Source organism: Myotis brandtii, unplaced genomic scaffold, assembly GCF_000412655.1.
Source record: "Myotis brandtii unplaced genomic scaffold, ASM41265v1 scaffold343, whole genome shotgun sequence".
Taxonomy (NCBI): Eukaryota; Metazoa; Chordata; class Mammalia; order Chiroptera; family Vespertilionidae; genus Myotis; species Myotis brandtii.
Genome location: NW_005363209.1, coordinates 306071 through 330295, shown reverse-complemented (window position 1 = coordinate 330295; position 24225 = coordinate 306071). Strand labels below are relative to the sequence as shown.

The following is a 24225-nucleotide window of genomic DNA, read 5'->3' as shown; positions in this document are numbered from 1 at the left end:
TCCCCCTCAACCCGCGGCCCGCCTCCGGCCCCTCCCGCGAGCCAGAGAGTGGGGAGCGCCATGGACTCACCTGGCCGCGCGGAGCGGAAACGCCACCCGCCACCCCGTGGGGATGGGCACCAAAGCCCGGATCGAGGTCGGGAATTAGGTGGTTCTGGCCGCCGTCGTCGCGCTGTGTACTTGCACCGTTTGTAAAAACACTCTCGTTCCGTTACACAGTGACTTGGGTCTTGTCCGTGTGCTCATGGAAAGATGTATGGTGTAACAAATAAGAAACATGTGCCCCAGAGGTTTTCCTTGTTCGACCCCGCTTACGTCTTTCCTCTTTGAAATCGTTATCAGGAAACTTGCTGGTGTGGGGTGTTTTTCCTTTCCTTGGTGCAGAAAATCTGTCAAACTCTGTGCATGTTCAATTCTTTCCCTTTTAACTTCATTTTTTAAGGCTTGTAAGTACAAAGAATAGAATCGTGTTTCGTGGACGTTTATGATGTACACACAAATTTTAGCAAGAGCATGGATAATTTGAAATTGTTTAAGCAGCGGTTCTCAACCTGTGGGTCGCGACCCCTTTGGGGGTCGAATGACCCTTTCACAGGGGTCGCCTAAGACCATCGGAAAACACTTATATAATTACATATTGTTTTTGTGATTAATCACTATGCTTTAGTTATGTTCAATTTGTAACAATGAAAATACATCCTGCATATCAGATATTTACATTACGATTCATAACAGTAGCAAAATTACAGTTATGAAGTAGCAACAAAAATAATTTCATGGTTGGGGGTCACCACAACATGAGGAACTGTATTAAATGGTCGCGGCATTAGGAAGGTTGAGAACCACTGGTTTAGAGGGACTGGAAAAATCCAGCAGGGGATTTCTCTCTCAAGTAAGGTGAAAGGAGGGAGATAGCCTCCAGGCTTTTCAAGAGAGAGCAGAGTTTGTGGTGAAGGGTGTCCCTTTCCTTTCTACTTCCCCTACCACAGCAGCCCTTAGAAAAGACAGCAAGTGGGGTCATATTGTTAAAACGTGGGCTTATTGCCAGCCCAACGTGATAAAGAGAGGGGCTAGCCAGGCCGGGACCCAAGTGCCAGCACACGGGGTTCCCTAACACACTGCGTATGCATGTGACCTCTGGGGAACAAGCAGTGTATGGCTGGAAGCAAACCTTCATGAGCAGGTGGCAAGGAGTGGAACCCAAGGGCCTGCCAAGGAGGCTGCAAGGCCCTGTCCATCCGAGGCAGAGTGGACAAGTTTGGGATGAGAGCAGAATTGCTCTGTGCTGAGAGGGGACAAAGAGCGCAGGCACCAGTGTTTCTCCATTCTTCTTCTGTGTGCCTCCCACATAGCACTCAGCCTTTGCTCTCATCAAATGCTGAGCCAATATTTAAAGAATATCAGTTTGCTATTTGGTACCGAATCATTTGCCTGAGTCTCTAGGTCCAGTCCTGGGAATGGGCATAAATCACCTTGAGCCTAGAAGCACATGGAAGGCAAAAGGGAGAATCCATAGTGGTAAACATTATGCCAGGAAACAAGTTAGAAACCAGAGGAAGGTTGATATTTTTTTTTAAATATATTTTATTGCTTTTTTACAGAGAGGAAGGGAGAGGGATAGAGAGTTAGAAACATCGATGAGAGAGAAGAGATCAGCTGCCTCCTGCACACCCCCCACCGGGGGTGTGCCCACAACCAAGGTACATGCCCTTGACCGGAATCGAACCTGGGACCCTTCAGTCCCCAGGCTGACGCTCTAACCAGTGAGCCAAACCGGCCAGGGCGGAAGGTTGATATTTTAATCCCAGAGAGCCACTGGATGCATTGGACTCTCACAGCTGCTCTGGTAGGCAGACCTGCCCCACCCACCCCTGGAGGCCGTGGCCCACTGCTGCCTCCTGGGAGTATCAGATAATCTTTGAGCAGTCCCTGGTTTCCATTTTCAGACACACCCAAAAGTGAATGCCTGTAAGATGCAAGTGTAGGTAAAAGAAACTCCCATAAGAGAAGCTAAAATATAGTCTTAAGCAATCTGATGCAGATTAACGTTTAGCTTTTAGATCCATGGCATAGAATAGAGAAGATTATTAGAACTCCGGCTTGTAGAAAGGTGAAAGGAGGCAGAAGAGTCTGAGAAGACCTAAGAGTTGGGCAAAAGTTTGGTATGAGAATGTCAGAACAAAATTTGGAGAACAAAGAAAGCAGCTACCGCTGTGAAGGCAAAGCAGTGATGCAAGCCTTAGCCAACTCTTTGTGAAAGACCAGACTGAGCCCTACATGGAGAAGCTGCTCCACAAAGAGGTACAATCCAGCCACAGAAAGAAGGAAGGCTGGGGCTCCGGTGCAGGGACTCAGCCCCAGGCCAGTGCTGGTGGGGTAGTTAATAGCCGGACGGGAACTCAACAGAACTGGGTTAGCAGAGGAGCTGAGGAGACCAACTCTTCAAAGAATGGCTCCTTAGAACCCCATGTAGAGTCAGATCCCAGGCCCAATCCCCTGGGTTCCTGTAAAACGGCTGTGCAGGACCCTCCCTGCAGGGAGAAGGGTAGGGAGCTGAGTGTGTCTGCCACCCAGCTCCTCCTCCTGGGTACCCACAGCTAGTGAGATGGAATGAGGACCTTGGGAGCCAAAGTGGGCATCTTTACTCCCCACTGCACCCTCCCACCACCACCACCAATTCTGGCGGCCTTGGTATCATAACATTAGCTCAAAGCTAGAGGCATCATTTTATTTTTTATTTTTCAAGGACTTTGTTTTACTAACTTTAATTGAGGTGTTACAAGACAAGAAAATGGAAGGGAGTCTAGTGATTTTTCTTCAGTAACTTTTCAAAAACAATCTGTATTAAATAAGTAGTATTGTCAACTCTATTTTACAAGTGAGGAAACTGAGGCTCAGAGAGGTAAATTAGCAAGTTTACTTCCCACAGGTACATCATGATAGAGCCAGGATTCAAACCCTGTGTGTCTCATGCCACCAGCCTTTGTAGCTAAGAGTTCTCACACCAAGTACCAGTGCTGGAGCGCTGTCCATGGTATTCCTTCTTTACACCATTCAATTCTGAACTGTGTGAAATCCAATGTCTACAAAGCCTCAAATGCCTACCAGTTGTACGGTCACCTTTTGAGAAACGTACATTCAGACATTTCCTCATACAAATATTGCTATGCCTGTACCACGTGACTATGCAGCCGGGTCATGACAATATGACAAGAAACAACTAAATCAGTGCTTCCAAACTTTAAAGAGTATAGTATCAACTAGGGCTCTGCTATGATGCTCAAACAATGGACAATTAGATCAGTGCTTCTCAAACATTACGGTGCATATTAACCACTGGGGATCATTATAAGGTGCAAATTCTGTCTCTATAGTTCTGGGATGGGGTCTGAGATTCTGCATTTCTAACAAGCTTCCAGGTGAGAACATACCACACTTTGATTAACAACAGTATAGACCACTGGCTTATGAGGAGAATCAAAGACTCTACCCAAAGGGACCCCACATGTTAGATGGTTCTTACTCAACACAATCAAGTCATGGTTCTTATGAGTTTAGACAACAGACAGACAGATAAAAAGGTTGACTCAGTAGTAGAATCAGACATGGAAAGAAAATTAATCAAGACTCAAGAAGAGCAATTATAATTGTAATGCATATCACTTCTGAGAGGTCCTAGTCCCAAGTGGAGATGCCCAGTGGCAACTGAGAATGTGAGTTAAAAAAGATTTTGGCCTGGGATTGAGATGGCTGGGGGTCATTAAAGCTATGGGACAGCCCTGCCAGCGTGGCTCAGTGATTGAGTGTCCACCCACGAACCAGGAGGTCATGGTTCAATTCCCATTCAGGGCACATGCCCGGGTTGTGGGCTGGATCCCCAGTGTGGGGTGTGCAGGAAGCAGCCGATCCATGATTCTCTCTCATCATTGATGTTTCTCTCTCTCCTTTTCCCTTCCTCTATGAAATTAATAAAAATATGTGTTTTTTTAAAAGCTATGGGACATTCTCAGTGAAAAATACAATTTTTCGTATTTTGGGAGAGGGGTCCTGGAACCTTGGAAGCCTTTCTGTGCACCCAGGTACAGAGTCTGCTTTAATTAGGAAAGATGAGTGGAGATCTTGTGTTGTCAGTGAGTTCTATGTCCATTAGATCCTGTCTGTCAACAAGAAACAAGGATTCAAAGCTAGCAAAGTGGAAACATCTGGTGTCCATATTTACCTTGTAACTCTCCATCCCCACTCTCAGTTCTGCCCACATCATCTTGAGAACATATCCTTTTCTTTGGGTCCAACTGGTGCCTTTTAGTTTCTAGACAGTAGATCATTTATTATTATCATTGCATCCTTTTCTTGCTGGAATACAAGAAGTTTCTTGATCTCACAATAAATTCCTTTGCTTGAATTTCATGCAAACCATCAGGATGTTTTTTGTTTTGTCTTATGTGTTTTTTTTGACACAGAGAAGGCTTTCATGTAATTTGCATATTATTAATAATCCTATATAATAAAAGCCCAGCGACCAAAACAGTGGAAAAACCAGAATGACCAGAGACCAGAACAACTGCAGACCCTCGCCCAGGCCAGCCCTGCCTCCCAGCAGGGACCCCCACCCTGATCAGGGGTGTGGCCGGCCTGCAAACCACCCGGGGCTCCTCACCCCAGCCGTCCCCACCTCCCAGCGGGGACCCCCATCCTGATCTGGTGCCCCCATCAGGGCAGGCTGGCTGGCCCCCACCTGTGCACCAGACCTCTAGCCTATATAATAAAAGGGTAATATGCAAATTGAATCTAACAGCGGAACAACCAGAATGACTGCTCAACCAGTCACTATGAGGTGCACTGACCACCTCTTGATCCCTTTTCCTGGCTGGCAGGCTCCAATCACCCAATGGTGAATGGGGAACTCGGTGGGTGGTGGGGGACACGGGCGGTGCCAGGCCAAGGCCCTCGCCCCGCTGGTTGCCCACACACAGAGGGAAACCCGCGGCGGGGGCGGGGCCAGCAAGCGGGTGGGAATGGCTGACCTCTTGGTCCCTTCCCCCAGTCCTCAGGCTCCGATTGCCTGATGGCGAATGGGGAACTGGGGATGGGTGGTGGCAGGGGCGGGGCCAGCTGCAGGCAGCCGTGGAAGATGGCCCTGATCACAGGCCAGGCCTAGGGACCATACCTGCACACGAATTTCGTGCACTGGGCCTCTAGTAGTCACATAAGAATTAACCAATGTCACCCAAATAGATTTAATAAAAATATATAGTCAAATAAGAATCTCCCTTCTAATAAAGTCACATTGTAAGTTAAAAGCAATTGTGTGACTGTATTACACTTTATTTAGTCTTGTTTCCATCATTATTTCTACATCAACATTTTCTTAGGATTCTTAGATTTTCAGACCTAATTCTGTAAGCCTATAATGATGCAGATATTTTATGGAATTGCAGACACCTCACCAGTCCCAGTTTTAAAAACTTCCAGTGAGCATGGCTTGACCCTGGTTACTGAGCAGTATCAGTAATCTCTACTTAATGCTCTCAATGCTGTTTGTACTCCAGATCAGGGTGGCTCAGAAGTCCTGGAGAGTGTCCCTAGCACACAACAAAAAGACATTTCAAATACTGCCAACATTTTTTACTGTTTTGCTTGCCTGAGATATTTTAGATGTAGTATTTTAACTCAATACTTCTCTTCAATTTATCATTAATACAATATTATAAACTATAACAGAAAGTAAGAGTATAATTTTATTCAGGATGTTTAAAGCATTAAGTTGCAATAAGTAGCATGTAGTTGTTTTAAACATAGAAGGGCAATGACACTCTAAGAGGACTGAGGCAAATAGCCCAGACTCCAGACTTCGTGAAGCTGTGTTGGGGAGGAGAAAGAGGACACACTTCATTCTATAAGCTTTCCAATTTTCCACTGTAGCATCAACCATAACAATAGAAAAACCTCTTTTTTAAGGATGTTTTAAATTTGCCTTTTTTTAAATATATATTTTATTGATTTTTTACAGAGAGGGAGAGAGATAGTTAGAAACATCAATGGGAGAGAAACATCGATCAGCTGCCTCCTGCACACCCCCTACTGGGGATGTGCCCACAACCAAGGTACATGCGCTTGACCGGAATCGAACCTGGTACCCCTCAGTCCGCAGGCCGACGCTCTATCCACTGAGCCAAACCGGCCAGGGCTTAAATTTACCTTTTTTAAAATTGATTTTAAAGAGAGAGGAAGGGAGGAGAGAGAGAAACATTGATATGAGAGAGCCATCGATCGGTTGCCTCCTGCACGTGCCCTGACTGTCGATCGAACCCCCAACCTGGGCATATGCCCTGACTGGGAATTGAACCCGTTACCCTTTGGTGCATGGGATGACACTCCAAATAACTGAGTCACACTGGCCAGCGCAACAATAGGAACATCTCTAACAAATTATCTAAAGCAGTACAATTACAAAGAATGATTCTTTGTGGAGTCTCAAGCTTATCCACAAAATGTTAACAAATCATAATCAAGTAAAACAAAATGTTCAACCTTACTATCCAAATGGCACCCATTTTGCAAATCCAAACATGATCAACAAAATGTGGAAGTGTCCTAAGATCACAGTTGCAAAGATATTGACATTTTCATGAGAACACTAGGGCATGATTTAGGGGATAAAGAATGTGACAACATTCCTAGCACCTCATGCAAACTTCTAGATATAAAATAAAAGAATTAAGATAATTTTGGGGGGTGATGTTTTATCTTCAGAAAAAATATAGAACACACAAATCCAGCAATATTTTACATGCCTGCATAACATATTTTTCTCAGAATATAGCAACTTCGGGAAAAATCAGAGCTTCAGTAACAACTCCAATTGCTTTATATTCTAGCCTCCTAACCAGGCTAGTTTCTAGAATCCTGCTTCCAGAAGGCTCCTCCAGGTTCTATGGGAGGTTTGCTTTTATGTGCTGAGTGTGGGGCCCTATTGTTCCTTATGGAAGTTATGGAAACAGCTACACCACTTGACTTCTCTCTTGTCACCACCTGCCTTGCCGTGTGATCTTTCCTTCCATCATTCATTGCTACTTCTAAGAGCTGAGAGCTTTGCTGTCCTAGCACTCATAGCCCTTTGAGCCAACCTCAAGTGGTGTAGCAGATTTTAGCATTATAACTGCACTGACCAATCTGACTCCCTTCACAAGCACCAGGTGGTCCAGGTCATTGCCCAGCTTCCTACAGCTGTTCCTCTCAATCCAAACCAAGATCCTGGGTAAGTTCCCCTTCTTGCTCTCTTCAGCCTTGCTCTTTTCCATTCTAAGACAGTGCAGTCTTTTTTTTTGCTGGACTATCAGTCACAAAGTTTCCACCATTATTTCTTGCAAGGGATTCTCATGAACCCAGAATTCCTAAGAAAAAGTTTGCAGATTAAACTCCCCACCATTGCCCTAATTGTTATATTACTACTTTTCAAAAGCAGGTGGTTCTCAAAATTACAGTTTTCCAGCTGGGCAATTCTTACTCTACAAATATGCATTTTCAAAAATGTGTAGTGTCTTTTTGAGCCTATTTCCCCTGGAATTTGGCTAAAATTGGCCTGAAAGATGAAATTAGATTATAAACAGAGGCACAAAATTTTCATATGCTCATTCCTTTGGAAGTCAAGTGAAACAAAGAAGTCGCTATTACTGGGTCATCCTGAACTTTCAGGATTTAATACACACTTTCAATAGCTGCAAGTTCGAGCTTTCTTTCTAAAATAAATGCACTTTGTTTGAGTTTAATCAATCCATTACGTTTCTTAGATTAATCTTTAATATCAACATTTTTTCCCCCAACAGCCAGAAGCAGGAAGATTTTTTTTTTTTCATAATAAAACTACAAGAATTCAGGCTCAGAATCAAACTTTTAAAAGCAGGCCAATGGGGGCTCCTAATTTTTAGTGCCCTAATTAGACATTAGCAACTAAAGTTAAAATTTCTCTCTTAATTCTTTAAAGTTTAGTTTCCTCCCTTGAAATGCCACTGAGAACAAGAAAATGAGCTAAGATGGTTGAAGTGTTTGCCCAAGAAGCCCTATCCAACAAACACTGACAAAGGAACATGGAAAACAGATGAGCTTAAAAGTGAAAAAAGGCTCGACAGTAAAAGCTGCCCTTCCACGTGGGTCCCATGCATTCAATCCATGTTTGTCACATTTGGCCAAAACCCTCTATGAAAGTGCTTACCCAGCAATGGACTTCAGAAAAAGCCAGAGACTCACATATGTCAAGAGGCAAAAAAATATATTTTAAGTCCATCCCTTTAATTATAAAAATTAATTGAAAAAGGAAATTTCCATAACTGAATTTTTTAATTGAGTTAAAAAATCCTTTCTATTAAAAAAAAAGCACCATAAAACATTTATGGAACAATATATGAAAGTATGTCCAGTATAACCTGAACTTCTGGATTTTAATGTTTAAATCCAAATCCTTAGGCATATACTTAGTCAGTTTGCTTTCCAACAAACTAAAATTTAAAGGGAAAAATATGTTATCTTCTTAAATATAAGTGGTACCAAACTATATTTGGTTTTCATCAGTCAGAAGCATAATTGCCTTCAACTAAAACCAAAAGCAAACAAACAAACAAACAAAAAAACAACCCAAACATCACAGATAATACCGATTCCTTTAAATTAAAACACTATAGCACATATATATGCACACACATGCTGGAAAACATACACTAGTATATATAATCTGCAAAATGGAGTGATTTCCTATTTATGCCTACCCTATTTATTTAACAAATATGCCTACCCTATTTATTTAAGAAAGGCTGAGGAACCTAAACTCCTAAATCACACAATACCGGGACAAGAGTTTTTTATCCATAGGTTAATTCCTTGAAAATAGCTGTTAGATGAAACAACAAAAACTTTTTCCAAGGTTTTAGCCCTTTTTATTGATTTTCTTTTCTGCATAACCCTCTCTCAAAAATTAAATGATATATCTGTTGTTTTTGTAAACATCAGGCTTTCAGCCATGTTCCTATAGTCCTTGGAAACATTCACTTCTTCAGCTCGTCGTGCACAGCTGGGTTGGTGGCGGCATCAGCTCAGAGCTCTTCTGTATCCCCCTTTAAAACAAGCTCAGCAGGCACTGTGTGCTCCTGCTTCACAGCATGAGCGGCGTAGTTAAGGCTGGTATTTCCACTCCAATGCCAACAGCCTGAGAAGGGGTTGTAGATCATTCCTGCCACAGTTTGAACTGACAGACCATCTGAAAAACATCACAAAGAGTAGATTTAATAAGTATTTACCTTTCAAGAGCCGAATCTCATACAACTCTCCATGCTAAAAAAGGATGTCTAACTCAACGGGTAAAAACACTTTGTCACCATGTGCCGATCACTCTTTAGTGCAGCACAGAACATAAACTCCAAAGCCGACTGCCTGGCTTCAGACCCCAGCTCTGGCACCTAATAGATGACCCTGGGTAATTCATTTCACCTTTCGCAATGTCAGTTTTCTCCCATGGACAGAACAGATATCATAGAGTTGTCAGAATTAGATGAGATATGTGTATAAAGTAGCACAGCGCTTGGAATTTGGTAAGTACTCAATAAACATTAGCTGTTTTTAGAAAATACATACCTGCCAACAAGTGACTGTTCCTATAAAGCATCTTTAAAATATTTTTTCTACTGTTTTCAACAAGGTTACTTGCAGAAATCTTTAGAACTTACTACATTGCATAGGACTGATAATATTCCAAGTAAAATCAAGTTTATTGATATATTGTTTATGAACAAAAAACATGAGATATACATGAGTCTAGGTACTTAACAGGAATATCAACTGCCAAATAAATGAACTGATAAATATTATTACTTGACAGGAATCTAACACATAAGTCCAATGTTCACGATAAGTAAAGCAGAGCTAGGCATTGCAGGGAGTACAAAAAAGAGACATAGTCTGACTTCAAGGACCTTATGGCTAGAAAGGGGCTGAAAAACACCAAAATAACTATAATATAAGGCATACTATAAGAAGCATAAAATACATAAAACTTGGCAAGGAAGTTCAAAATATATCTGAGTGCCTAGCCAGTGTGGGTCAGTGGTTGAGCAATGACCTATGCATCAGGTCACTGGTTCGATTCCTGGTCAGGGCACATGCCTGGGTTGTGGGCTCGATCCCCATGTAGGGGGCATGCAGGAGGCAGCCAATCGATGATTCTCTCTCATCATTGATGTTTCTATCTCTCTCTCCTCTCCCTTCCTCTCTGAAATCAATAAAAATATTTTTAAAAATTAAAATATATCTCTGAGTATGGGGGAATCAGGAAAAATAATATGTATGATAAGCTAATACAAGGAGGGCCTCAACAGGACAAACTGAGGATGTGTAAATAACAGACATTTGTACCTCATTCTTAAATATGTGAGGACTAAACAGCGAAAAGGTATTCACTGATCACCTATGATTTGCTTGGCCCTGGGTTAGGTGCCACAGGTGAGAGAGAATGGTATCTAATACTTAATCCTAACTTCGAGGAGTTTATGATCTAGTTGAGGAGATGAAACCAACATTCAAAGAACTGTGGCCTATTTAAGTGCTAGGCTGTGTGATTATTAATTATAGGTACATTAAACGTTCAGGTAGGCCTTGAAAATTCTTAACTGGAAAAATTCTTAATACTTACTTGATTCCAGAATGCTCTCTAGCTTTTCAGGTGAAACAAACTTCTCCCACGTATGAGTGCCTTTTGGTACAATACCTGCAATTTGCTCTGAAAAAACAATTCCCAAGGCATAGGATAGCTGTGTTTTGTTGATTGTAGTAATAAATAAAGAACCACCAGGCTAAAAAATAGAGAGAAATAAAATTTTAAATGTCAGGAACATCAGTTAGGTAAAGGCTTCCCTTCTCCCACCCTCTTCCTTTCTTCCAAATAGTAATTTTCTGCTGTTGTTGTTAATCCTCACCCAAGGTTATTTTTTCCTTTGCTATTCAGAGAGAGTGGAAGGGAGGGAGGGAGAGAGAGAGAAACATCGATGTGAGAGAGACATATCGATTGGTTGCCTCCCCCACATGGGGATCAAACCTGCAACCCAAGTATGTGCCCTTGACTGGTTCAGTGAGCAGGCCAATACTCTAACCACTGAACCAAGCCAGCCAGGGCCCTTCCAAGTAATTTAAGTGCAGTTAAGATACACAAGCATGAATAGAATATAATTTACTAAAATAGTATATTTTTTTCCCTTAGGAAATTCATTAATAAAGGCAGTCCACTGCCAATATACTCATTGAGTTTATGCAACAGGGTTTATAACTCTTAAAATCATACATTACTATGATTTATGTTTATATTATACTAGAGGCCCGGTGCACAAAAATTTGTGCACTTGTGGGGGTCCCTCAGCCCGGCCTGTGCCTTCTCGCAGTCTGGGACCCCTCGGGGGATGTCCACCTGCTGGCTCAGGTCCGCTCCCCGGGGGATCGGGTCTAAGCTGGCAGTCAGACATCCCTCTGGCAGCCCAGGAGCCCTCGGGGGATGTCCACCTGCTGGCTCAGGTCCGCTCCCCGGGGGATCGGGTCTAAGCTGGCAGTCAGACATCCCTCTGGCAGCCCAGGAGCCCTCGGGGGATGTCCACCTGCTGGCTCAGGTCCGCTCCCCGGGGGATCGGGTCTAAGCTGGCAGTCAGACATCCCTCTGGCAGCCCAGGAGCCCTCGGGGGATGTCCACCTGCTGGCTCAGGTCCGCTCCCCGGGGGATCGGGTCTAAGCTGGCAGTCAGACATCCCTCTGGCAGCCCAGGAGCCCTCGGGGGATGTCCACCTGCTGGCTCAGGTCCGCTCCCCGGGGGATCGGGTCTAAGCTGGCAGTCAGACATCCCTCTGGCAGCCCAGGAGCCCTCGGGGGATGTCCACCTGCTGGCTCAGGTCCGCTCCCCGGGGGATCGGGTCTAAGCTGGCAGTCAGACATCCCTCTGGCAGCCCAGGAGCCCTCGGGGGATGTCCACCTGCTGGCTCAGGTCCGCTCCCCGGGGGATCGGGTCTAAGCTGGCAGTCAGACATCCCTCTGGCAGCCCAGGAGCCCTCGGGGGATGTCCACTTGCCAGCAGGGAGCAGGCCTAAGCTGCAGTTGGACATTCTTAGCGCTGCTGAGGAGGCGGGAGAGGCTCCCGCCACCACCGCTGTGCTGGCAGCCGTCAGCCTGGCTTGTGGCTGAGCAGAGCTCCCCCTGTGGGAGCACACTGACATCCAGGGGGCAGCTCCTGCATTGAGTGTCTGCCCCCTGGTGGTCAGTGTGTGTCATAGTGACCAGTCATTCCCAGTCATTCTGCTGTTAGGGTCAATTTGCATATTACCTCTTTATTATATAGGATTGCTTTGTGTATATCAACTACTTAATAATAAAAATATAGAAATGAGATCAGGCTGCTCTTCCTTGTTACATGTCCACATTTATGTTTTAACATGTGTCAATACTGCTTTCTCTCCAGGTGCGGATTCTATCTAATTTGTTTGGTACAGCGTACAGCTCCACATCTTGTGCAGGCAGTCAACGCCAGTAACTGTTCTTTGAAAAGAACATTAGTGATTAAGGCTTGAAAATATTTCCTTTTTATTTTCTTTCATTAGTATTAAGCAGTGATTTTCAACTGGTGTGCTGCAAGAATTTTTAAAACATGCAATTCCTGACTATTTAGTCAGAGGGACTGACCTCTTTTCCCTTAGATTGTCAAATAGAAAAATGACAACAGCAACACAACAAGAGCCATCTGGTATGAATTAATCCAAATTATCCCTTTTTTGTTTTTGTCAGATCAGCAAAAAAATGTATTTTCTGGTGCACCACAGAATTTTAGTAGTTAGTTTATGTGTGCCATGAGATGAAAATGGTTAAAAATTGCTGGTATAAAGAATATGAAGAGATCAAGATAAGCACTTTAGATAAATACAAGCCATTAACGAAGCTGTTCAGTCTGCCATATTTTAGTGACTACATTGATAGTGTTTTCTTTATTTGTTCCCACAAATAGCAAGGACATTACCATCTCCTTCCTCTTTTATGCATTCTCATTAGCCTGGTGAGGATAAAATGCCAAAGAGTCTCTCCAAAATAATCATATAACTATATATGGGGGGTGGAGGGGGAGTGAAGGTAGGTTTACAGTTGTTGATATGTGAAAAATAATGCCAATGATTAATAAATAATAATCCAATAATAAACTCTGTGTTTTGCAAACTCACAACTGTAAATCCACTTTTGCCCCACCTCATATGTACATGTATAGGAAAAAGAAAGAAAATATATCTCAAATACCATCCCAAACCAAAAATAGAAAAAAGAAGGCCCTGAAATATTGCCCAGTCCATTTAAATGAAAAACTGAAATATCAAACACTATTTCATCACACATTGTAACTTTTCTCTGTAAAACTCCAGTATTCTAAAATATATTCTTAAGAAGCACTTAGCATATGTCGATTATATCTTAATAGAGCTGGGGGGGGGGCGGAGATTGCTAAAAATAAGGGAAACTGCGTAAAATGTATATGGGAACACTTTACTATTTTTGCAAATCTTCTATAAATCTAAAATTATTCAAAAAAAAAACCATTTTTAAAAAGCTCTATTTAGGTAAGGGCTAAAACTAAGCATTTATTCTTTTAGCTCTTGACCTCAGGGTGTTACCTCCAGAATACATATATAACAGAGCCAATATAATAATAATAAAAATAATATAATAATAATAATATTTTCGGGAAATTCATTAAAAGAAAATTTGGAATCATTTTCAGAGGACTAAGGCTGTGGAGAATTATAAAACAATAATAATGTAATGAGAAAAACCGGATTTGGAATCAAAAGATGTAGCTTTAAATTGGACTTCAGCACCTAATGACCTTTGACTTAAAGATATAATGACCTTTGACATCTCCCAAATTCTGATCTTCACTGGTCAAAGGAGGTCATAACAATGCCTGCCTTACCTTCCTAACATAGTTGCAGGTCAGATCAAGGGAGGTCATATGCATGAAGTATTCTTTTAGAAGCTGAAAACTTAAACATATCACATATAGAGTGCTTAACAAATGCTAAGTCAATTTATGCTGATAATGATTTTTATTGATTTTAAATGTTAATCCAAACAAACTTTTTAGTAATTGTCATTCAATGTCTATTAGGTATTTAACTAGGCTATATCAATGGAAAAATATCACTATAAATCTATTGGTTGTATTATAATGTTCAGCACCAACACTGTTCAAGCTCCCTGGACATCAAGACACTGGATCTGGAAAACCCTGGTATTGAGGGCAGGCTGAGAGGCAGGAGTAATCTCCTGCAGAGACACTGCCCCTGGTTCTGGTTTCCTGGTTTCAAGTATTATACAGCCCTTATTGCTATGGATACATATACACACTGAAAAGCACAATCAACAAGTAAACTCTGCAAGTCTTACTTTTAACACTTGATAGCAGCACTGTATAAATGTTTCTAGGTCAATCACATGCTCTACAACTTCAGAAGCTATGACAGCATCAAATGTTTCTGCAGTCTCTTCCACAATCTCTTCCAGGGAACACACTCTGTATTCCACCCTCTGATCCAGGACTGGATCAAATGATTTATGGCGCTGTGCTGTTTTAATGTTCTCATCCACAGGATCAATTCCAATAACTGAAGCCCCAAGCCGCCCTAGAGGCTGATGGTATAAAAAAAAAAAAGTTACCCTCAGGAAGAAAACGGAACAATGTTAGCAATAAAAAGCTTATCAAAAAGGCAACAAGATTAACCATGAGGGGATAAATATTGGAGATTTTTTATGGGAACATGGAAATTCATTATGCTATTTTTTCTAGTTTATACAGGTTTGAAAATTTCCATAATAAAAAGCTTAAACATGAGAACAATAATCACAACATAAAACTCATGAAGAACTACTTTCAAATAGTGAAAAAAATCATCTGTATTTTCTAGGTACATTTAACATGCACACAATACAGTACTGATATATTTAAAGTGCAATAAATGTAACATATTATAAAACAGCAAAACTGATATTCAAACTGCCTAAGAAACAATTTTTTCTTGATAGCTTTTTTCCGTGACTGACTAGAAATGATTCTTCATAGCTAAGTCTTCTTTCAACTTTTATATTGTCACTTCCCATGAAATGCTCACTTTTAAACACAGCCTTAATATTTATCAAAACTTGTATAGCGTTTACAACTCTTTAGTCAATAAGTTAAAAGCATAATCAGATTGTTTCAACTTTAGAGACATAAGATCTGCACTAACACACAGAGAAGATTACAGAATACATATAGTACAATCTTACTCATTTATAACTTGATACACCACCTATTCTTGAGTCTAAGGGATGTATTTTCACATATTTTACATTTTCTGAGATTTTATAATTGATGTCAGAGAGACCAGCCCACTGCCACATGAAGAACATGTTTCCTATGCATGTGGAACTTAGCTATGCACCAAAGGCCTCGGTCAGGCTCGCTCTCAACTTGCTGTTATGGACCTCGACAGACCACATCCCACTGATCCTTCACGTAGATTTATATCCTATACTGTTGCTTAAAATATCCTTCAGAGATCAGATTATGATGCAGCATTGATAGGAGAATACAAAATAAAGCTACAGTGCATAAATTTACTATAAGCTAAAGCAAATCTTCACAGAGAGGATAAGTATTCTTCCAAGTACTCTAAAGCACCCGAGAAGGGAAGAGCCCTACAAGCAGGCAAAATTCTGTTAGGTTTTAATATGGAAGTAAAGGCAAAGGACGGCTTATCATAGCACCTAAGCAGTGGAAATTGCCTAATCTCTTGGGATAGAAGAGACACCAAAATTTCCAAAGCTATTCTGTGAAAAAAAAAAAAATCCTCACTATAATTTTCTGAAATTTTTATATTTTTAAGAAAATGTTGTAAATCACTTACTTCAGTTAACAATCCACCACCACAGCCAACATCAAGAATCTTCATTCCAGACAAAGGTTTTCCTGGCTGGTGATTAGCAATTGTTTTTAAAAGATTGTCTCTTTTTAAAAAATTCAAAACATATAAAAGTTATTGAGTTTTATCAATTAAATCTTAAAAGTACATTTTTTCAATGAAATATTAAGTTCTCATTTTAAAATGGATTATTCATTTTTTAGGTAAACAGGTATTTTATTTTCAGAATTAAATAACTATGTTTAATTTACAAGATATTTTTGTTTTTGTTTTAATACATCTTTATTGGATTTTTGTAAGAGAAAGGAAGGAAGAGGGATAGAGAGATAAAACCTTGATAAGAGAGAGACATTGATTGGCTGCCTCCTACCCGCCCCCCCCCCCACCAGGAATCGAACTGAGGACCTCTTGGTTCATTGGTCGATGCCTAACCACTAAGTGGTACAGCCTGAGCTAATTTATAACATATTTTAAATAATCAAAAGCAAGAGGTTTAAAGTAAAGTTCTTGAAATAATCCTACATAATAGCATAGTATGCAAATTGTCCCCTCCACTGGGAGTTTCCTGGGAGTCTGACCAGGGGGCGGGGCCAGCCAGGGGAAGGGAGGGAGTACCTGGCTGGCAGCCACATGTATTTTGTGCACTGGGCCCCTAGTATAGCAATAATTATGACTTAATTGTTAGTTTAGTCATGACTTAAAGAAAAACTTAAAATAATCTAGTTTAGATTAACCTAATTTATTTGCTTGAGATATCCTGTCACCTATTTACTACATTGTCAGTACTTGCTACATCCATTTCATATCTGCAACAAATAGGTTATTTACAGGGCTTAGAAAAAGCAGATTGGAAATCTATATTTTCAGAATTTGCCTATATTCCCTTCTAAATTGAGTCTCTTTTAATCTTGTAACTTAATGGTGTTTTCATGATCATGTAAACAGGCATCCAAATCAGATAAACTTAATTCTAAGATCACCATAGTAATACTTTTATTATCATACTTAGTCATACTTTACCACATATGCAAACATAAGCACATGCGCACACTTGCACACACACTTGCGCACACACACACACACACACACACACACACACACACACACTGATAGATATATACCTAACAGTATTGAAAACTAAACTTTTAAGTTGTGTTATATATAATAAAGATACCTTAGGATATCTTTTATTGCTATTAAAATTAATTGACTCCTAAGAATAACCTTGATAGTGGTCAAATAGATAACTTCAGAATGTTATAACATATTGAAAGGACCCATTTCAAATGAAATCCAATCCATTCTTCACACATCACCCAAATGAATACCTTACACCATAATTTTGATCATATCGTTCCCCTTTGATGGCTTCTAATTATGCTCAGAATAAAATCTAAACTTCTAACCATTACTTGCACTACCCTGGGTGATCTTTTTTAGAATGGTCTAAATGACAGTGTCATGGTAGTCTGAATACAGTAGTTCTCAAGCTGAGAATATATGAAAATTATCTGAAAGGTTTGCTCAAACACAGACAGCTCACCCATCCCCGTAACCAAAGCAATAGGTCCAAGGTGAGACCTGAGAATTTTGCTTTTCTAAAAAGTTCCCAGGTGATACTGATGTTGCTAGTCCAGGGCCTACACTTTTGAGAACCTCTGATCTAAACTAAAGAATGAAATTTTGCTTCTCCCTGCCTTAGTGTTTACAAAAATTCAGTAATAATATAAAGATGCCCACATTTCCCTTTGTGCTGCAATGATGAACCAGCAAAAACCAATCAAGTCCCTGAGGGCAGTGTGAGTCTGACATTCTGTGTCTATCACAGGGCCATGCCCATCTCGGCTGCTCAAAAATGTTTAATGAACAAATAAACGAATGAACAATTTCTTTATAAATGGAGACTAATGAACCCTGGCCTTTACCTCTGACAGCAAACTATAAGTTCCTGAAGTACGTGGTCTATGTTTCAAATGATGAATGTCTTAGTAGCTTTTACAGTGTCTAGCCCCCAAGCTCTACACAAGGTAAGTTCTTAATAAATATTTGTTGAATTGAACTATCTCAGTAGTATTCCCTTTATCAGAACTGCCTAAAGGTCAAAGTTGTTGTAAAATGATATTGATGCCATAGGAACCTAGTTTCTTTTCATAAGGATTTAATTCTAATTAACCAGATAATGTCCAAACATGCTTCAAGTTAATTTACAAAAGCAGCCTAGAACTTGGATGTTATAAAAAATTAATGGTTTCAAACAATGGACATTGAAGAGAATCTCCCTAATTTCTAAAGTGAACTTAAAATACAGCATTTTTTAACCTAGGTATAAATCAAGAGAAAAATGAACTGAAAAGAAGATGAATTATTAAAAAGACTTGCATGTTAAAAGACTTAGAATTTCTGTAACATTACCTAATAAATGGCACCCTCAGGTCATTCATAGAATGAAGAGGTGCATATACTCCTTGCTCATCCCACCACCTGTGAGCCAGGGCCAGGAAGGTTTTCATCTCACTGCTGTCTACAGTGGTTCGAGAAGTACTGTACAGTCTTGTCCAAGGGTATCTAAGAGGTCAAAATGAAGAGCCAGGCAAAAACTGCTGGTTTTAAAAATGTAACATGAGTATAATATGTACAAAGATATTCTAATTTATAATTTATTAGATTCGAAATACATGTATTGCTCATTTTTGATGCTTCAAAACCAAGTTTCCTTATAATCACACTGCTTAAAATACATTTTATTCACAGATGAAACAATTAATTTGCTTTTGAAGTAAGTTACACTGAAAATGAAACCACATAACTTGGCCTTCTGGGTCACAGCCTATGTAATAAAAGCCCAGCGACCGAACAGTGGAACAACCAGAACAACCAGTCGACCAGTCACTATGACGCACACTGACCACCAGGGGGCAGACGCTCAACGCAGGAGCTGCCCCCTGGTGGTCAGTGCACTTCCACAGTGAAAGCAACACTTGGCTGACCAGGATGAGTGACGCTCCCACAATGGGCCGATCCCCGCAGGCCATGCCCCCCCATGCACCGGGCCTCTAGTTTAATAATAATAGTAGTAGTAGTAGTGGTAGCAATAACCATTTATTGAGTACTTACTAATGTTGTTACTATTTAAGAATTCAACATATGTCAGATCATTTCACCTAATCTTCCCGGCAACTTTACAAGGTACATACTACTATTATTATCTCACTAGAGGCCTGGTGCATGAAATTCTGCACTGGGGGAGGGGGGGTCCCCCTCATCCCGGCCTGCACCCTCTCACAGTCCAGGAGCCCTCGGAGGATGTCCAACTGACAGCTTAGGCCTGCTCCCTGCGTCAGCCGGACATTCTTAGCGCTGTCTCAGAAGTGGGAGAGGCTCCCGCCACCGCTGCTGCACTCACCAGTTGTGAGCCTGGCTTCTGGCTGAGCAGTGCTCCCCCTGTGGGAATGCACTGACCACCAGGGGGCAGGTCCTGCATTGAGCATCTGCCCCCTGGTGGTCGGTGCACGTCATAGCGACCGGTATTTGCCATTGGGCAGAAACCGGCTCTCCAACATCCCCCAAGGGGTCCCATGTTGCGAGAGGGCGCAAGCCAGGCCACTGGTGCACTATCGGGGCTGGGGAGGGACGCGGAAGGTTGGCCAGCTGGGAAGGGACCACGGGAGGGCTCCAGGGCATGTTCAGCCCATCTCACTCAGTCCCAATCAGCTGGACCCCAGCAGCAAGCTAACCTACCGGTTGGAGCATCTGCCCCCTGGTGGTCAGTGCACATGATAGCGAGAGGTTGAGCAGCCTTAGCTATCATTAGCATATTATGCTTTGATTGGTTGAACGGCTGAATGGAAGACCGGACATTTAGCATATTAGGCTTTTATTACATAGGATTATCTCTATTACACAGATAAGAAAAGGGAAGCTTAGAGAGATTAAGTGGTAGAATCAGGATTTGAAGCCAGATGCCTCCATCTTCTTTTTTTCATTTTGACTACTATCATCCTAGTCCAAGCTCCCATCATCTCCTATGTTAATCATTATCCTAGCCTCTGATTAGCCCGCCTGCTTCCTACTTCACCCCCCTCCAATCTGCTCTCCATAACTATCTACTACTCTCTTCATCTTCCCCACTTCAGCCACTTGAGCCTTCTTTCAGTTCTTTGAACTGACCATGCTTGCTTCTTCCTCAGGTACTTTGTATATGTTGTTACCTCTCCCTGAAACATTATTCTCACACTAGAGGCCCAGCACACGAATTTGTGCACGGGTGGGGTCCCTTGGCCTGGCTGGCGATCGGGGCCAATCGGGGCCAATCAGGGCCGGCTGGCCGGGGGGAAGGGACCACGGGAAGTTGGCCAGCCATGGGAGGTTGGCTGTGGGAATGCACTGACCACCAGGGGGTAGCTCCTGCATTGAGCGTCTGCTCCCCTGGTTGTCAGTGCATTGTCATAGCGACCGGTCGACCTGTCGTAATGGTTGCTAAGGCTTTTATATATATAGATTACCCATTCCTTCCTCTATAAACCCATTTAATTCCTTCTCTTCTTTCAGCTCTTAGTTTGAATGGAATGTCATCTAAGAAGTCTTCCCCCATTCAAAACTGGGTGATATTCCCCTATTTTAAGTCCTATACATCTTTATACTACTTCTATGTGGTTATTTGATCTGGTCTCCCCACTAACACATAAGTACTATGAGGGTAAAGCATGGACTGTCTCGCTTACCATTTTATTCCTAGTGACTAGTACATTTCCTGGAACACAGCTGGTGCTCAAATGAATAATCTGAGACCAGAGGCCCAGACAAGCATGTAATTAATCTAAAATTTTTTTTTAATCAGATGGGATCTAACAAGGCCTAAACAGGAATCAGACAGAAAACGACACCAAGTTTCATGTCAAAGTACATGATAGGAAAACCCTCCAAAGATTCTTGGGTAAGAGAAAATAGGTTGTAATGATAAAATAGGTAATGCCATTCAAATTTTTATTATGTTTTTCTTAGCTATATAGAATACATTCTATATGGATTACTTATTATCCTTTTAAGAGCTAAATATCACTCTTCTTTAATATTATGTTATGACTGTCACCCTCCTTTTCCATGCTTCATCTAAAGACTCAGTAATCAAGGACTAACTTACATAGGTAACAGTAGGTGGTTGCTCAGTTGACTATAAGAATGATTTCACATACACCCAAGCTTAAAGGAGATAGCTCATTCACAAGGAGAAGTATGCACTCATACCTTAAAGCTATGCAATATTTTTTTACAAGGTTAGAAGTTGGTTTATAAAATAAGAATACAGAAAGACTTTGATTCAGTCTTACCTAAAATATATACTTATCCGCCTTATCATACTAGTTATATTACACCCAAATCATTTATAATTTTAAGCACTTCATTATTTGTGTCCTGTCATAAGGATATTATGAGGAAGTAAAAAGTACTTCTTCAAGTCATATAGTCTTATATTAAAAATAAAATCTATCTCTGAATATGGATAAAGGGTATGCACTATATATTATTTTACAATTTTTCTGTGGGTTTGACATATTCCAAATTTAAAAGTTCCTGCAAAAATAAGAATATGTAGATAAATAAAAGTACCTTAATTAAATCATGTGAGCTATTAAATACTGACTGGGTTATTAAACACAACCAATATAAAACTATTATTTACATAATTATGTGAATATTTGCCACAGTAATGAATAAACTTACCTGTAACTTTTCATTGTATTCAAGCAGGCAAAAGTCATTCTATAAGATTTGAACCACATGATCCTGTATTTACTGAAAACCCATGGTTTAATTTGTAGAGTCCAACTGAGCTGATTCCCTAGATAAATTGGAAAAAAAATTAAATGTTTAGAGAAAGCACAGTATGAATCCTTAATATATATGTACTTGAAGAAACTAGAAGGTTTTTTTTAATTTTAGATTTTATTCTAACATATAAAATAAAGGTCTTGCATTCCATCATCTAACTCTAATCAGACATTTCTGAAATTGTAGTTTGGAAACATAAGTATGAATATGTAAAAGTTTTTTCATACCATTAGTTTTTGCATCCACATTACGCTGTACAAAATTATAAAAAATGATATTCAAATTAAAACTATATTACCTTTTAAGGGGAGAAATGAGGACATCTGTATTAGTGTCAACTATTAAATAAAGTAAAAAAAAAAACTATATTACCTTTTAAACTAGGGTAATACTGATTCTGAGATTATATGTCAAAACTAGTTCAAATTCTGTCACTTCCATGTTAGCTACATAAAATGGACATATACATATGTTCAACACCCTTTACAGAAGAAAAAACTGTGGTATAAAACATTTTAAAATAGCACTCATCTAGTTCATATATTCAAACTTACGTAGGGACCTGCTTTATGAGCTACTTACTCTGCTACAGAACATTCAACTGTTCAAAAGCATTTAGACAAAGTACACCTTATAGCAAAGAAACTTACCATGCTTATTACATTATGATAAGAAGGACAATCCACCAAGAAAATAAACCAATCCTAAATGTGTATATGCCAAACAAGGATTTCAAAACACGTGAAGCAAAAATAGAACTAAGAGGAGAAATAATCTATAACTATATTTGGAAATTTCAACACCCCTTTCTCAGTAATTAATAGTACCACTAGACAGAAGATCAACAAGGATACAGAAGAACTGAATAACACCATCAACCAACAAGATCTAATTGAATTTTTTTAAATTCTTACCTGAGGATATGTTTATTGATTTCAGAAGGGGCGGGGGGGAGAGCGAGAGAGAGACATTGACTGGTACATGACACAACTAGGGATCGAACCCAAAACTTTGGTATGTGCCCTGACCAGAAATCAAACTCGCAACCTTTTTGATGTATAGGATGAAACTCCAACCAACTGAGCCACCCAATTAGACTAGGGCACCATCTAATTGAAATTTATAAAACATTCCAATCAAACAAAAACAAAATGTACATTCTTTCAAGTATGTATGGAGCATTCATAATGATAGACCATATCCTGAGATATAGAAGAAACCTTCACAACTTTAAGAGAAGTGAAATCATATAAACTATGTTCTCTGACTGTAGTGGACTCAAACCAGAAATAAATATCAGAAAGATAACATGAAAAGAACAAAGCACTTAGGAATTAAACAACACAATTCTAAACAATCCATGAGTCAAGACAAAGTCTCAGGGAAACAAAACTGAAATAAAAGATACAATATATAAAAATCTATAGACATAGTTAAAGCAGTATTTAAAGGGAAACTTATAGCACTAAATATGCATATTAGAAAAAAGGAAAGGTCTCAAGTCAACAATCTAAATTACCACCTCAACAAACTAGAAAAAGGAAAGTAAAATAAACCCAAAGCAAGCAGACAAAAGAAAATAATGATAAAAGTAGATATTAATGCCCTAGCTGGTTTGGCTCAGTAAATAGAGCACTGGCCTACAGACTGAAGGGTCCCAGGTTCGATTCTGGTCAAGGGCACATGCTTGGGGTTGTGGGCTTTATCCCCAGTAGGGGGTGTTCAGGAGGCAGCCAATCAATGATTCTCTCTCATCACTAATGTTTCTATCTCCCTATCCCCCTCTCTTCCTCTCTGAAATCAATAAAAATATATTTTTTGGAGAAACCAAGATGGCGGCATAGGTAAACACCAGAGATTGCTGCCTCCCACAACAACTTCAAAAATACAACTAAAAGACGGAACGGACATCTCCAGAACCACAGGAAGGCTGGCTGAGTGGAAATTCTACAACTAGAAGGAAAGAGAAAAGCATACCAAGACTCAGAGGAGGTGCGGTGCGGAAGTAAAATACAAAGGTGCGGAGGTGCATGCGGAGAGGGCTGGCGGCTGAGGTCATGATTGTCTTTTTCAATCGGGAGGGAGTCTCAAGCTCTGAGCTTCAGTTCTGGGCGAGTCTCTGGGGACCCAGACTCATACGGGAGAAACGGGACTGTCTGGCATCGGTCAGAACTTGAGGGCAGCTTTCTCTCGGAGGCGCTCGCAGCAATTGCCGGGGCCTCTGAGGGCAGGACTGAGAGCAGCCATAACCGCTCGCTCCGCCCGCCCTGTTGATCCCCTGGGACCCCGCCCCACCCAAGCCGTGCAAGGAAGCTTTTGCATATGAAAGGCCGGCCCTTTGTAATCTGAAAATTACTTAACAAACTGCAGCTGGCCCAAGGCCCCACGGCAACTTGCATTGCTTTACAGCTGGCTTCTGCTGGGTAGCCTCAGG

General features: G+C 40.8%; 2 protein-coding genes across 2 annotated transcripts in view; both read right to left on the bottom strand.

Moving 5' to 3' along the window:
* The window catches only part of FAXC (failed axon connections homolog), a 55313-nt gene extending 55033 nt beyond the window's left edge, over positions 1–280 (bottom strand). The window contains exon 1 of the mRNA XM_005871480.2: positions 71–280. The gene's annotated coding sequence lies outside the window, so the exon portion shown is untranslated. The remainder of the gene's footprint in view (positions 1–70) is intronic.
* An 8627-nt stretch (positions 281–8907) lies between these two features.
* Positions 8908–24225, bottom strand: part of COQ3 (coenzyme Q3 methyltransferase) — a 27591-nt gene continuing 12273 nt past the window's right edge. The window contains exons 2-7 of the mRNA XM_005871465.2: positions 21684–21801; positions 18375–18527; positions 15948–16047; positions 14449–14691; positions 10679–10838; positions 8908–9250 (exon numbers count right to left, since the gene is read on the bottom strand). Of these exons, the coding sequence (XP_005871527.1) occupies positions 9087–9250; positions 10679–10838; positions 14449–14691; positions 15948–16047; positions 18375–18527; positions 21684–21801 (938 nt within the window). The 3' untranslated portion in view covers positions 8908–9086. The remainder of the gene's footprint in view (positions 9251–10678; positions 10839–14448; positions 14692–15947; positions 16048–18374; positions 18528–21683; positions 21802–24225) is intronic.